General features: G+C 36.8%; 1 protein-coding gene across 1 annotated transcript in view; it reads left to right on the top strand.

Moving 5' to 3' along the window:
- The window catches only part of bmp6 (bone morphogenetic protein 6), a 95,068-nt gene that overhangs the window by 72,657 nt on the left and 6,295 nt on the right, over positions 1–16,116 (top strand). The window contains exons 5-6 of the mRNA XM_056450551.1: positions 14,399–14,475; positions 15,949–16,059. Of these exons, the coding sequence (XP_056306526.1) occupies positions 14,399–14,475; positions 15,949–16,059 (188 nt within the window). The remainder of the gene's footprint in view (positions 1–14,398; positions 14,476–15,948; positions 16,060–16,116) is intronic.

Raw genomic sequence — 16,116 nt, 5'->3', positions numbered from 1 at the left:
TCGCTGAAATTTAATGTTATCCAATGTAAATCCAATGTAAAAATTGATTTTGTAAGAAGGATTGAGAAGTTAATAGTTTGCTGTGGAAAATAAAATAAAAATACAATAGAATAATACATTTAAAATAAAAAATAACTAAAAAATAAATAAAATAAAAATAAAATACAACAAACTAAAATTAAATAAAAAATAAAATTAAATAAGACAATAAAAATTAAATTAAATTAAATTAAATTAAATTAAATTAAATTAAATTAAATTAAATTAAATTAAATTAAATTAAATTAAATTAAATAATTCCCCTTTATCAGGGGTCGCCACAGTAGAATAAACCACCTAAATTCAATTAGATTAAATTACATTTTGGTTTGTTAGTGGCAAATAAACCAAAAAATACTAATAAAACGATTAAAACTAAAGCTGTTTTATAATAAAATAAAAACTCTAAATATTAAAAAGTAAAATTATACAAACATAAAATTATTAAAACTAAGAAACTAAGTAAAATTCCACAAATAAAAGGTCAATATCTGAATGCATTCTGTACATGTATTGATATGTTAATATAAAATGTATCCATAAATACATATGATTAAAGGGTAGAAAGTTTGTGAATCAAAAACAAATCTTTTTCAGAAACATTTGTAATATGACGACGTGTGGTTGCTGTTAGCTGAAATTTAACGTGATCCAATGTAAATCCAATGTAAAAATTGGTTTTGTAAAGTGAAATATATATAAGATTGAGAAGTTGATAGTTTGCTGTGGAAAATAAAATAAAAATACAATAGAATAATACATTTAAAAAAATAAATAAATAAAAAATAAATAAATAAAAAATAAATAAAATAAAAAATAAATACAATAAAGTAAAATTAAATTAAATTTAAAAAAAAAAAATAATAAAATAAAATAGCACAATAAAAATTAAATTAAATTAAATTAAATTAAATTAAATTAAATTAAATTAAATTAAATTAAATTAAATTAAATTAAATTAAATTAAAAAACTAAATAGTAAATAAAAATAATAAATAAAATAATATAGTAGAAATGCAAAAAAATCTTAATCCTTAAAGCTCTTTTTTTTCCTTTTTTTCTCTCTCTTTTTTTTCCTCAAATTCTTTATAATTTTCATAAGATTCTCCCTTTGAAACTCTCTTTTAGTTTCCAATTCAGACGAAACACATTATGCACGATTAGAGGTTTGACACTATTTCTGAAGCTTTCGGCTATATCCATGAAAACAAAACAACACATTAAACACTAATAGACGGCTAGAGGTGTGGGGGAGCTTTCTGGCCTTTGGCCTGAGGGAAGTTAACAAGCGTCCCGCTCAGCTCAGTATGTGCCGCCCCCAGCGCTAGACCTCTAATTACCTCCGAGCTGTTATTAGGTGCTGGGCTAAAATGCCTGACCACGTTAACAGTATCGCTTAAAGAATTATAATAACACGGCACTGTCCAGCTGCGGTTTTTCATCTCCCCCTCCCCTCGAAACCCTCCTTTTGTTTACCGTTGGTGTAATTAGACATCGGCGAGCTCTGGGGACGGAGGTTTAATAAGCACAGTGATGAAAGACAGGAAGAGAGATAAACTTCACATGGACAGACAGCACTTGCGTTCTCTTTCAAGTCATCATGGGAGTGGGGTGAGACGGCTTCCCTGCCTCAGCTCTTTCCAGGATGGATGTTATTCCATGCGGAACGCCATGTCCATTACTCCAGCATTCCGTCACCAGTAGGAATGTCATCGTGTAATTGCTCCGAGGAGAAGCTTATTGAGGGAGTCATCTGTGAGATTTCGTTGCAGTTGCTGTGTTTTTGTCTTTTGGTCTAGAAACCACATGTGTATCTTGGCATGTGATTTTGACAGTTTTGGGCTGTGACTGTCAGAACGAGCAGGTCAGAAAGTTAATATAGCTATTTCTGTTAACAGTCCTTGAACATCTGTGTTCTTTCATTGATGTGGACGCTTCAGAGCAATTCCATGTAAATGTCAGAATTGTCATGAAAAAATAAAGTTTTCTATAAAGTCTTGTTTTACCATAGTCTCACAAGTGCCACATCTGTCACATTTCCTTTTTTCTCATGAATGAAATAATGTAAAAAATATATTAATAAATAAATAAAATAAATGATATATATACATATATATACTCATCAGCCACTTTATTTGGTACAGCTTACTAGTACCGGGTTATATTGTCTTCAGAAATGACTTAATTCTTTGTGGTATAGATTCACCATGGTACTGGAAATATTCCACAGAGATTTAGTCCATATTGACATGATAGCATCATGCAGTTGCTGCAGATTTTTTGGCTGCACATCCATGATGCGAATCTCCCATTCTACCACATCCCAAAGGTGCTCTATTGGATTGAGTTCTGGTAACTGTGGAGGCTATTTGAGTTTAGCGAACTCATTGTCATGTTTATGCCTGCCAACACTCCTGTTTTTCCCGGGAGTCCCCCGTATTTCAGACCCATCTCCCGCCACCCTCCTGTTTTGTTATTTCTCCTGGAAAACTCCCGTAATTTCCCCCCGCCATCCCCAACCTCCTGGTACTTTGGGATAGTATCCTATCGCAGCGGCCGCCCGAAACCCACTCCATAGTACAGTTACTAACACTGCAGTACAGTTACTAACCCGGTTGTCAACAGCGTTATTCAGACATCTCACCAGTCTGAATATTGAAAACAAGGCAGGATGGATCCATGCTTTAGATTATCCGAATGTCGCAGCAGAAATGGAGACTCATCAGACCAGGCAACTTTTTTCCAATCCTCTATTGTCCAATTTTGGTGAGCCTATGCGAATTGTAACCTTAGTTTCCTGTTTTTAGCTGACAGGAGTGGCACCCGGTGTGGTCTTCTGCTGCTGTAGCCCATCCGCCTCAAGGTTGGACATGTTGTGCATTCAGAGATACTCTTCTGCATACCTCAGTTGTAATGAGTGCTTATTTGAGTTACTGTTGCATTTCTATCAGCTGGAACCAGTCTGGCCATTCTCCTCTGACCTCTGGCATCAACAAGGCATTTGTGCCCACAGAACTGCAGCTGTGTGTGTGTTATATATAAATATATGTTATATTCTTGCAACTCACAATTGTTTTTAAATGTTGCATGCGTGGAGTAATCTAGTTCACTCCCCCCTTATATTTTTTGACATTTAATTACATTGAACTTTTCTAATAGTGTAAATTGTGTTAGTAATAGTCTAAATAGTGTTATAATCTTCCTAATCTATATTTGAAGTTCAAAATAAAACAAAGATGAGATCTTCCAAGTATCAAGACCATGCGTTTCATTACTACAGCAAGAACAGCAGCAAGAGACAAGTGTTCAGATGTCTGTCCAAGCATTCTGAACCCAGCATTCTTATACGTTTCCTTTATCTTCACCTGTTTTTCTTATCTTGAGTTATTTCCCCATTTCTCCATTTCTCCATATTAAAAAATTCTCCCAATTAAAACTTAGTTCTTTGACTGTAGCCGATCTCATCCAAACTAATGATGCAAATCTTTTATTAAAACAAACTACTCCTTATTGGTTGTCATCTGCCTGCCACAATTATCTCTCTCCTTTTCTCGGCTGGTGCTATCAGTGTTGAAACACTCCTTTCATTATATTCTAACAGTGGCAAGAGTCATGGTCACTGGGAAAATACAGACAATGCATTCTATTTTAATGCTCTATCCTCACACAAAAGTGTTTTACACAGACCCATATGAATCTGTCTGTAACTGTGGGATGCTTACAACGGGGTTGAGGATCCACATGCAGTTTATTTATAAAATTAGACAGGCAGGCAATGTTCAAAACAGGGGTAAACAGATACATACAGATAATCCAGAATCGTGGTCAATAAATAGGTGAGCGGTTGGTACAGGCGGCAGGATAAACGATAAAAGCAAGGGTCAGTACATGGCTAAACAAGGCAAAGGAAAACGAATCAGCAAAGTCTGTGTGTTTGTGTGCTGAGTCTTTAAGCCGCTCCCAGCTGTGTGTGTGTAATCAAAGAAGAGAACAGGTGTGATTGTGTGGTGCATGACAGGATTTGTAGTTCTCCGGCGATCTGTATGGACTAGATTGCTGGTGATTGTGACACTATCACTATATACATGATACATAAATTGCAAATAGTCATACGTAGATGCAAATAGTACATAAAGATAGTATTTTCTTCCATAGTAGACCCCTTAAAAAAGTATAAAACTGGCATAATATGGGCTCTTTAAGGAATATATTTCTTTATGTTGGACCTGGAGTTTGAAGCTTGGATTGTAGGGGTGTAATAGTACACTGTTTGGTACATACCTCTGTTTTGGGGTCACAATCCAATACGAGTTTGGTAAAACATGAATAAATGCTTGCTTTTTTTTTTTTTAGCTTTTTTTTTAAACAGACAGAACTGTTTTGTCACAATCAGTTACAGGCTGAAAAGCTTCTTGTGATGCAAAAGTACAAAATAAATAGAATAATCAAAATAAAATCTTTATAAGAAACTGTATTAAACTTTTAAAGGTTAAGCTCAACTCTCTTTAAACAACTGAAAAACTATTAATTGTGGATTAAATTCAATATTGAGTAAGCTTCAAAACTGAAATCTCAATCTTTAATGAAAGTGCTAGCACAGTACATCCTTCTTTCTGTTGTAATGCAAAAGCGGGGGCAGTGGACAACATGTGTTCAATCACTGCTCTAATGTGTGTGCATAAAAATAGGACAGTGTCTTTCCATTGTTTTTCTAAGTGAACATGAACTTGATGGACATGCATGGCTGTGTACACTATGTCAGGGGTCACCAACCCTGTTCCTGGAGAGCTACAGTATCTTCCTGCAGAATTCCAGGTAGGTATCACTGCAGCCTGGAGACCTCAAAGTGGGTGGGATTACACTGCAAATAGGCTGGGTGACCTCCAAATCGGAGAGACTTATGCTACAAGTAGGCTTTAGGGTTGGTGTAGTAGACATTAATAAAACACAACAGGTCACTTTGACATTGTGTTTAGGTAGGTGTAGACATTATTAAAACACAATAGGTTAGACTCAGTGTCATGTACAAGATATTAAATAAATGAAAACCCCAGGAGGTTTGCACAGCCCACTTGGAGCTGGCTCCAACCTCCGTTTATACCTGGGGTGCCTAAACTCAGTCCTGGAGGGCTGGTATCCTGGAGAGTTTAGCTCCAACCCTAATAAAACACACCTAAACAAGTTAATCAAGCTCTTAAGCTGCAGTCACACTGGACTTTTCTCCCAATAGACTTCCATTCATACGCATGCAAATACGTCAGACCGGAAACGCAAGTTTCACAGTTCGGTGCAATGCAAAGTTCAAGCTTGGCGAAATCGCATCACATCACTAATCAAAGATCAAAACATGACTTCTCTGTACAGAAATTGAAATTATGGAGCAATCGCTCGCTTTTTAAAATGTCTAATAATCTCGTTTAATCCTTTTCGCAGCGCCATACGATAGAATTTTGCATGCTCAAACTCGAGTATGACCACTAGATATACTAGAAATTTCTGGGCAGGTGTGTGGAAGCAAGTTGGAGCTAAACTTTCCAGGACTGAGTTTTGGCACCCCTGGTTTATACCCTTCTCCAGAATTTAGCTTCAACCCCGATCAAGCACACCTGAACCAGTTAATTAGGACCTGAAGTAGCAGTTGATAATTACAGACAGGTGTGTTTAATCAGGTTTCCAAATGAAATCTGCAGGAAAGACGCTCTGCGGGAACAGGGCTGGTGACCCCTGCATTTTGTCTTTTGTAGTTTCTTGTACAGTATGAGTGGAGTTTTTTTACACAAAAACATGTAAAATATCAACTTTACATGCAGTGCCACTCCTCAGTGTCAGTTTCAAAGCAGTGGACCAACCAGAAGAACTCGCAGGTGGAGTAAGGACTGCAAGCTTCTGTTTACTGTAGCAAGTTGGCATGACAGCTGTTTTATTCGACAGCAACATGGCAGAACCAGTACTGAGCACTGCATCTCACATTTCAAATGCAGAGACATGTTCTGTATGAAGGGTTCCTGAGTTGTTGCATGCTGTGGCAAAAGTGTCCCACATTTGTTTTAGGATAACTGGGCCACATTTGCCATATCTTCTCTGAGCCACTATAGACTCAAATCCATATTAGCCATAGCTTACTGTGCCGAATATTTGCCAAAAATGGCCCAACTATGTTTTAAGATAACTGGGCCACATTTTCCATATCTTCTCTGGCCACTATAGGCTAACGGCTGCATTAGCCATAGCTTACTGTGCCGAATATTTGCCAAACTGGCCCACATATGTTTTAAAATAACTGGGCCAAATTTGCAATATTTTCTCTGGGCCACATTAGGCTCACAGCCGCAATAGCCAGAGCTTACTGTGCCAAATATTTGCCAAAAGTGGCACACATATATCTTAAGATAACTGAGCCACATTTGCACTTACACGTGTGAGCCACTTTAGGTTTAGATCCAGATTACCCCTAAATGACTATGCCACATTTTTGCCAACTGTGGCCTACATTTGTCCTCCATTATTTGGCCCAAATTTATTATTTTCCACATGGGCCACATTAGGTTCACATTCAGATTACATATTGCCATATGTGCCAAATCTTTGCCTCAAATGGCCCATATTTGAATTTGAATCTTTGGCCCCTCTTAGCCATTGTACAGGTGGGCCACTTCAGGCTCACATTCATTTTGTCCGGGCCGAAGTAATACCACCAGTGCCGCATAACTGCCTAAAATGGCCCACATTTGTATGCTATCTGGGATATCTAAACGCATACCTGAAAATGGCTTCTGCAAGTGAATGGCACAATGTGATGCCATTCCAGAGACACAAAATCACTTTCATAGATCTTTTCACTGACCATTGCCTCAAGAAACAACAAATATCATAAGCTGTTTATCATAAGCTGTTATATAAGCATATAACATTTATCTGTTTATTGCTAACATATGACTTGTTGCTTTGTTGTTGGTCTAATTGCTACTTTTATTCAAAATTGTTTTTTTGGATGAAAGAATTTCCCAAATAAGACAGCACGGTGGCTCAGTGGTTAGCACTGTTGCCTCACAGCTAGAAGGTTGCTAGTTCGAGTCAGTTGGCATTTCTATGTGGAGTGTGGGGCAAGGGTTGTGAGCATGGGTGTCCTTTAGGTGCTCTGGTTTCCTCCACAGTCAAAAGACATGCAGTGTAGGTGAACTGGAAAAACTAAATTGCCCTCAGTGTATGAGTGTGTGTATGAATGCAAGAGTGTATAGGTATAGGTGTATCTACAGCGTAAAACATATGCTGGAATGGTTGGTTGTTCATTCCACTGTGGCGACCACTGATAAATAAGGGACTAAGCTGAAGTAAAATGAATGAATCTCCCAAATAAAGGTAAATAAGAAGCAAAACCATTAAATCCTTACAATAGTCATCCCTACATGTGACAAGCATTGGTCTTTATTCAAGGGCTGGTGGAGGCCCACAGGACCCACTCACAGCAGTAACAGTGTGGCATTAAATTTTACAGGCAGGAAGAGGAGCCCTTTATGGGGTACTACAAATCTGGCCTTTACACTCAATGAAACTCCACACTAAATATCTGCTTTACTCCTAAAGAGCTCTTGACTGTAAATACTGGCAGTAAATAAAGTCAGAGCTAAACAAAACCAAGTGCATTCTGCAGTCAGTTTTACAATGCATTTTTAGGCAGAATTTAAATATAACATTACATTTTTTATATACTAGATTAAAGATCTTTAAAAAGTACTATATTCCTTGCACTAAATAACATAAGGCTATTTATAATAGATGCAGCAAAGCACATCACACCACAGGACATGTCAGCTTCCCAAATATACGAGTTGTGTGTAACTAGTGTGTCAAAATATGCCATTCTTGGGTTGTAGTTTGGCCTCGTTCTCAGGCCTGTGGTTAGGTGTAGAACATTCTTGACTATAAATGTCGCAGTTGGGGGTCTGTGTAAGACAGGTTCACTGCTCGGGATCAGAGAGGAAGGGGACCCCTGGGGGAACGACTAAATGGCCACTCGGGAGAGCTTGGGGGCCACTCCTGCTGGCGGATTTATCTCAGTAAATATTTACCCTAGTACTGCCAGAGAGAGTGAGAGAAATACAAGAAGGGGTCTTACTTTGGGGGGTATAGAAGGCCAGAGGTTTCACACTATATGTTGAGAACCAGTGATTTAAAAATAAATGATTTGAAATTATCATTAGTCAGTACTGAAAATATGAACTCCTTCCACTTTGAAAATTGCAATAAACGAATAAATTATTTGTCGATATCAAATCAGTATTAAAAAATGTAGACAAATAGTCTGAATGATTTTGTTAATAAAATGTGATGTTCATATAATTATCATCACAATTAAAATGATGAGCTAGTTTGATGGACCTCTCTAGACAGTGAGTATGTTTACATGGACGCCAATAATCCGATTTTAATATGATTAAGACAATATTCTAATTAAGAGTCTATCATGTAAACAACGATTTTTGATTAATTTAATTAGATTAAGGTCATAATCGAACTAAAGAGAAATTTATTTAAGGCATGTGGAGTATGCCGATTTTAGTCGCATTATTGAAGTGCAATACAGAAATGTAAACACCTTAATCAAACTATTACCATCATGTAGGACTTTTCACCGCATTTTTTTTGCGACAGGATAGTCTATACACACTTGGCTGTCTGACACTATTATTTGCACCAACCGAGTCAGTGGAGACCACCGACACCTGTATCGCGAAATGCGGAGAGTTTTTTTTTCTCTCATTCAGCTTGCAGTATGAACTTCCATTAAAACTATACTTTTCCAGCAGTTCATAGTTACCAATATCTTGTTTGTCAGGGGGGCATGCATGAAATGTTCCTGAATGAAAGTGAAAGTGCCAAACTGCAGTTAAAGTGGACAAATTAAAAATGAAACGCCCAAAATGACATAAAACTCTGGAGGATACGTGGATAGCGTGGTGACGCAATGACATTAATCGAATTATGCGCTATAACATGTAAAACGAGATCATGAAAGGAACATTCAAAAAGCAACACATGTAAACGCCTTAATCTTATTATTTTCTTAATTAGATTAAGGCAAATATTTTGATTACTGATGTCTATGTAAACATAGTCAGTGATTCTTTAGAAATGATATCATGCATATCTACTAACAGTTTATTTTTATGGTCCCCCAACAGGTATTCTACTAACTAAAAGTATAACAAATCCCTTTAAGACAAGTCATTTAACGCCTCTCGGTCAGTATGCCCGGGTATTCTGTCTGAATGTGGAAACATTAAATTCTCCAAAACTGTTTGCCAACCTTACAATTACATTACATATTTGGAATCACCAATAAAATTAAACAAAAGCTGTATCAAAAGTAGGGCCAGAAGGAATCTGCGGACATTTTTTGCTATTTCAGCGGAGAATTTTGGTAAAAATCTGCGGATTTCTTTGGAATTATTTGGGGACTATCGAACCCAGGCTCATTCTGAAAACGTACCTCGATGGACGTTTCAGGAGAATGCTAAATACGTCCCGGCGGCACGTTTTTCTGCAGTTTTTGTTTTCGTGAATCCGCCAGAGGTCGTCGTGTTCGCTTTTTGAAATCTCAAATTTCCCTCGCGAGTGCCATTCGCGCCTGCTTTTCTTGCGTAAACCCACCAGAGGCCGCTATAGACTCACTTTTTGACAGACTTTCTGACTGACTGAGCGAACTATCGGCTCAAGTAAATAAACAGAATAATGAAGGGCTAAATATCTGCGCAGATTCCGTGTAGGCCTAATCATAAGTTTCATTTCGAAACGTTCAAATCAAACAAAATCATTTTTTCAATTTGCCCAAGCTAATGCGCTCTCGAAAGAAACGAGATCACGACACCAACCTCCTTTATGGCCGTTCTACACATTATCATCCTCTGGATAATGCCTCATCTGATCATGGTGCTCTTCTGAAGTAATTCACAACTTGGTCTTGATGGCGAATCTCCTCCAGAAATGACAGCGACTCTCAAGTTTGTGGGCGTTCTTGTGGTTGCTGTCATGTGATGTGCGTTTGACAGGACGGACTGTACCTTGCGTTCGTTTCAAACAGATTACCAAACCAAAAAACTTTTGTTTTCAAGTGCACTTGGATCATTTAAAAGCACAGATTTCAAGCTTTATGTGGATATATTTCTTTTGTCTGTGAAGCAAGTATTCGTGGAGATTACAGTTTGTTTGTTGACCACAAAAATGTCGTAAACGCACACGTCTGGTCCGAGCTTCTCCCCTGGAGAAATGTCAGTATATAGCTATCGATGATTGACTCCTGTACTAATAGGCGGGGCTTCATTCGCCATCTTGACGTTACACTTTTCCCCATTTAAAACAATATGAGTGACATGTCTTTTGTATTCTACATTCTTTGGTATAACTAGTGAAGTTGCTAAATCATGTCTAAAGGGGACTTAAGGGTATTTCAAACACTAGCAAACACAAACATTAGCTACTCTGCCACTGGTTTGACTAAACTGCTGCAGTGTGTACACTAAATTGTACCTCCTTGATTATTTTTTTTATCACAACCAGTTGCACCAACACTGGATTTTCAATGAAGAATCTCTTAAAGGAGAAAGTGGGAAACACCATAGTCTTGGATGATTGTTGAGCACTTACAATGACCTCAGACATTTTACTACAAACTCGCCATGTGGTTTCAGTTACAGCTGTAATTTCTTCTCTGCATTACTCATAGACAACAGTGTTTTTAAAGAAAGTAGGTTTTCATAAATGAATATAGGTTTCCACCAAATTACTGTATGGGAATCATTTTTTCCTTTTGCAAATATGTTTGTAAAGTGAGCTGTCTAAACCATTCCTTATTTAAAAGGATTTTGCTATTAGCTTAGGAAAAGATTATTTCTTGGATAATCACATATTTAAAACAACCTATAAGTAGTTACTTTTTGTGGTCAAAACTTTCAGCGAACGTAGAAAGTGCTATAATGTCAATGGTTTTGGATCAAGTGCTTGTAGACATGTTGTATGATTACTGTGAGAGACTCAATGGCAATGAACAAGTAGGTGTGACTATTCTGGGAAAGTGTCATTTTGTGATGATATCATTGATCTGGATTTTATATCATTTGAAATGCAAGAACTTTAACGATCGGAAGAAACAGATCATTTGTGACATCGAACTACGCAAATCTGCTTGGAAAGTTAAACGTCATTGGATGATCTTAGTGTTGTTGAACCTAGCCAGAATATAATGTTAAAATACGCTGTATTTTGTATGCTGAGAAAAAAGGGGAACAGCATCAAGCCATGCAGTACCCCAATCGTTAGATTTAGACCAGCCTGATCTCACAAGGAAACGTAACAATTTTACGTTTTGTCAGTTTAATGGCTAATTCGTACGAATTCATACGAGTGCAGTCATATCAAAATGTACGATTTTTAAAAAGGAGACGTGGCACCCAACCCCATCCCTAAACCCAACCGTCACTGGGGGATGAGCAAATCATACTAAATTGTACGAATGAGATCATACGAATTCATACGAATTAGCCACTAAATCAAAAAGTTACGAATTGCCGCAAGATCGTGGTGATTTAGACACCTCTCCTGGGTGGTTTGCTTCGAAAGTCATGCATCCATTAAATCATTCATTTTACTTCGGATTATTCCCTTTATTCATCAGGGGTCGCCACGGTGGAATGAACCGCCAACTTCCAGCTGCAACCCAGTACTGGGAAACATCCACACACACTCATCACACACATACACTACTGCCAATTTAGTTTATTCAATTCACCTATAACGCATGTCTTTGAAACCGGAGCACCCGGAGGAAACTCTCGCGAAGATGGGGAGAACATGCAAACTCAACACAGAAATACCAACTGTCCCAGCCAGGACTCAAACCAGCGACCTTCTTGCTTTTTGCTAACCAATGAGCCACCGTGTTGCCCTGTTTCTGATCCCATTGTACAAGTGTTTCATTCAGTTGGGTGGTAAATATAGGCATTATTTGACAGCTGTGTGTTTTCAGTGACGGGTTTTCATTGTCATGTTTATAAAACATGTCTTACCGTTTTGTCCTATGAGAGCAGTAAATCAAATTTGCTGACATCATAATGTCATTACAGTATTACTTCATTAGGGAGGATTCAGCAGTTTAAAAAGAAAACAAAGAGTATAATAGCTATATACTATCAGATATAAATCCAAAATATGGTGAAAATGGGATTGGGGATGAAGTCTGGTCAAATAAAACTGTCCATCTTCGATGCCATTTCTTGTCCCTCTTTTAACAGCTAAAGTGTTGAACTTCGGGGCGGGAACTCAAAAAACAGGAAGGGATCGCAGCTGGCTTTAACTGATATCATAGCTTTCTCTCCTCTCTCCCGCTCCATTACACTTAGCAAAAATTAGGGGAAAAGGAGGCATATGAGAGCACCGGTGGAAAGTGTGTTTCAGAGTTTGAATTCAGAGCAGGACTCGGTGCCAGAGATGACCTTCCCCTTCAGAAAATACAAAACTACCTGCTGCTGACATGTGGCTAGGACACGGGGTGTAGCCACACATATAATTGAAATAAACTGTAAATGTTGCTGACAGCAGCTTGTAAAGGGGAGATTATGTTGCAAAGCTGATGTGTTGTGACGCTGACAGGATTAGAAGGCTCACTTCAAATACTAGGTTTATTCTTGCTCTGGCATAACTTTGAATTATGGAAATTTCAAGGCACTATACAGTGTACTTTCAATGTGATTGACAAAAATGCCTTGAATTTATTCTCCAAAGCCTAAATATGGTTTATTACCAATTGTAGATAAATGTTCTGTTACATCACTTCTTTTAAAATATATTCAGTCCTATTAAAACTTGTCCTATACAGTGGGGAAAATAAGTATTTAACACATCATGGTTTTTTTTCCTGGGAATAATATTTCTAAAGGAGCTGTTGACATGGAATTTAACCAGATTTTGGTTAAAAAAACAAAAAAAAAGGGAGATATCCATATGGAGAATCATATCTCTCATATGGAGAATGAAGTCACAAGCATTGCTCAGGTGTGATTTTTTTTTTACAGACTTCAGCAGTGTGTAAAAATCTTGACGGTTCTGTGGGTCTCATCTACCAAATCTGATCTCTGTTTTGTATTTTCTATTGGATTCAAGTCAGGGGATTGTCTGGGCCATTCTACAGCTTGCTTTTCTTTCTCTGAAAGCATCTGAGAGTTTCATTGGCTGTGTTTTGGATCATTGTCTTGCTGAAATGTCCACCCTGGTTTCATTTTATCATCTGCTAATGTAGATGTTGGACTGAAGCAGCTGATATTCATTTACAATGACGAAGGGCAGAAGGTTGCTGAATAACTACTGAGAGATTTCAGCTGCTGTCTGGACTTTCACTGCCTTTCTAAACCTCCCTTTCTTCATGTGTTCAATACTTTTTCCCTGCGTAATTTTATTTTATTACACATAACTTCATTTGTAAACTAATTAGATTTACATTAAATGATTTCCTTGGTTGTTGTCAACATCTGGTGAAAATGTCAAGTCAACAGCGCCTTTAAAAATATGTTTTCTGAGAAAAATGGTGACATGTTCAATACTTATTTTCCCCACTGTATGTGACCCTGGACCAAAAAAAATTAAATCATAAGAAAAATCAGTGTCAGTTTTTTTAAATTGAAATTTATACATCACATGAAAGATAAATTAATAAGTTTCCCATTGACGGATCTCTATTAGAGTAAAGTTTTGAGAAGCTAAAACTATTTGAAAATCTAAAAGTGAAAGTTCAAAAAAAGAAAAAACATTGAGAAAATTCTCTTTAAAGTTGTCTAAATTAAGTTTTTAGCAATGTACATCACCAATCAAAATTCAAGTTTGATACATTTACAGTATGAAATTTAAAAAAACATGCTCTTGGAACATTATCTTTGCTTAATATTTTAATAATTTTTGGCATTAAAAAAATTGATCAATTGATCCATACACTTTTTTTTTACCTATTGCCAAAAATGTAACAATGCGCAACAAGAAATGCAACAGTGCAGGGTCACACATATAATTCATAATTTGTAGTGATGGTGTAATATTAATAAAATGATGTATATTTAAAATATAAGTCTTTAATGTAATGTTTAACATTGTCCAATTTTAAAATTCATAAAACTCTAAGCCAACTTACACTATTTGATCGATACAGCATATTGTGTGCAGGTACTGTTTTTATATTAAGATGTGAAGTATATAGCTGCAGGTAATAAAATTGGGTATAATTCCCTCACAATGGATTACTTAAAAACTTGCTGATAAAAAAAACAAATGTGCTAAATTCATATATATTAATGTTTCTCTTCTCTGTGATTGGCAGATTACAACAGCAGTGATCAGAAGACCGCCTGCAGAAAGCATGACCTGTATGTCAGTTTCAGAGAATTAAGCTGGCAGGTAAGAGTCAAAGGACATGCGTTAATATAGATATCAGACTAAAGCTTCCCTGTGCTGTAAAAAATGCTGGCTTCCACAAATAGATGAAGTCAAGTGAAAGTAAAAAATTAATGGATTTTACAAATGCAAGTTGTCTCAGGAAAATGTGAAGAAAGAGTGAAAATTTATATATATATATATATATATATATATATACATACACACACACACACATACTGTACACACACACGCACACACACACACTCACTGGCCACTTTATTAGGTACACCTCAGTAGTACCGGGTCAGGCCACTTTTCGCCTTCAGAACTGCCTTAATCCTTTGTGGCATAGATTCAACAAGGTACTGGAAATATTCCTCTGAAATTTTGGTACAATTATGACATGATAGCATCACGCAGTTGCTGCAGATTTATCAGCTGCACATCCATGATGCGAATCTTCTGTTCCACCACATCCCAAAAGTGCTCTATTGGACTGAAATAAATCATGGCGCGTTATCCTGCTGGAAGTAGCCATCCGAAGATGGGTACACTGTGGTCATAAAGGGATGGACATGGTCAGCAACAATACTCAGGTAGGCTGTGGCATTGACACGATGCTCAATTGGTACTAATGGGCCAAAAGTGGGCCAAAAGAGTGCCAAGACAATATCAACCACACTATTACACCACCACCACCAGCCTGAACTGTTAATACAAGGCAGAATGGATCCATGCTTTCATGTTGTTATGCCAAATTCTGACCCAACCATTTAAATGTCGCAGCAGAACTGGAGACTCATCAGACCACGCAACGTTTTTCCAATCTTCTATTGTCCAATTTTGGTGAGCCTGTGCGAATTGTAGCCTCAGTTTCCAGTTCTTAGCTGACAGGAGTGGCATCTGTTGTGGTCTTCTGCTGCTGTAGCCCATCTGCATCAAGGTTTTATGTGTTGTGTGTTCAGAGATGCTTTGTGAAATATTCAGACAAGCCTGTCTGGCACCATCAACCATGCCTTGTTCAAAGCTACTTAAATTACCTTTCTTTCTGAGTTACTCCCATGTGATTGGCTTTTGTGTTAACAAGCAGTTGGACAGGTGTACCTAATAAAGTGGCCGGTATATATATATATATATATATATATATATATATATATATATATATATATATATATATATATATATATATATATGTGTGTGTGTGTGTGTGTGTATGTATGTATATATATATATATATGTATGTGTGTGTGTGTGTATATATATATATATATATATATATATATATATATATATATATATATATATATATATATATATATATATATATATATATATATATGTGTGTGTGTGTGTGTGTGTGTGTATATGTATATATATATATATATATATATATATATATATATATATATATATATATATATATATATATGTATGTATGTGCAAGCTGTTTTTTATTGTGTGCAGTCATTTCAACTGAAATTTATCTCTTGTCAGGACTGGATTATTGCACCTGAAGGTTACGCAGCAAACTACTGTGACGGAGAATGCTCTTTTCCTCTAAACGCCCATATGAATGCTACTAATCATGCAATAGTACAGACACTGGTGAGTCCTTCTTAAAATTACCCTGTAGGCATAACAAAACAAGATCATATTATAGCA

Source organism: Danio aesculapii, chromosome 24 (genome assembly GCF_903798145.1).
Source record: "Danio aesculapii chromosome 24, fDanAes4.1, whole genome shotgun sequence".
NCBI classification, from domain to species: Eukaryota; Metazoa; Chordata; class Actinopteri; order Cypriniformes; family Danionidae; genus Danio; species Danio aesculapii.
The sequence above is the reverse complement of the archived record's forward strand: the minus strand, read 5'-3'. Positions and strand labels throughout refer to the sequence as shown.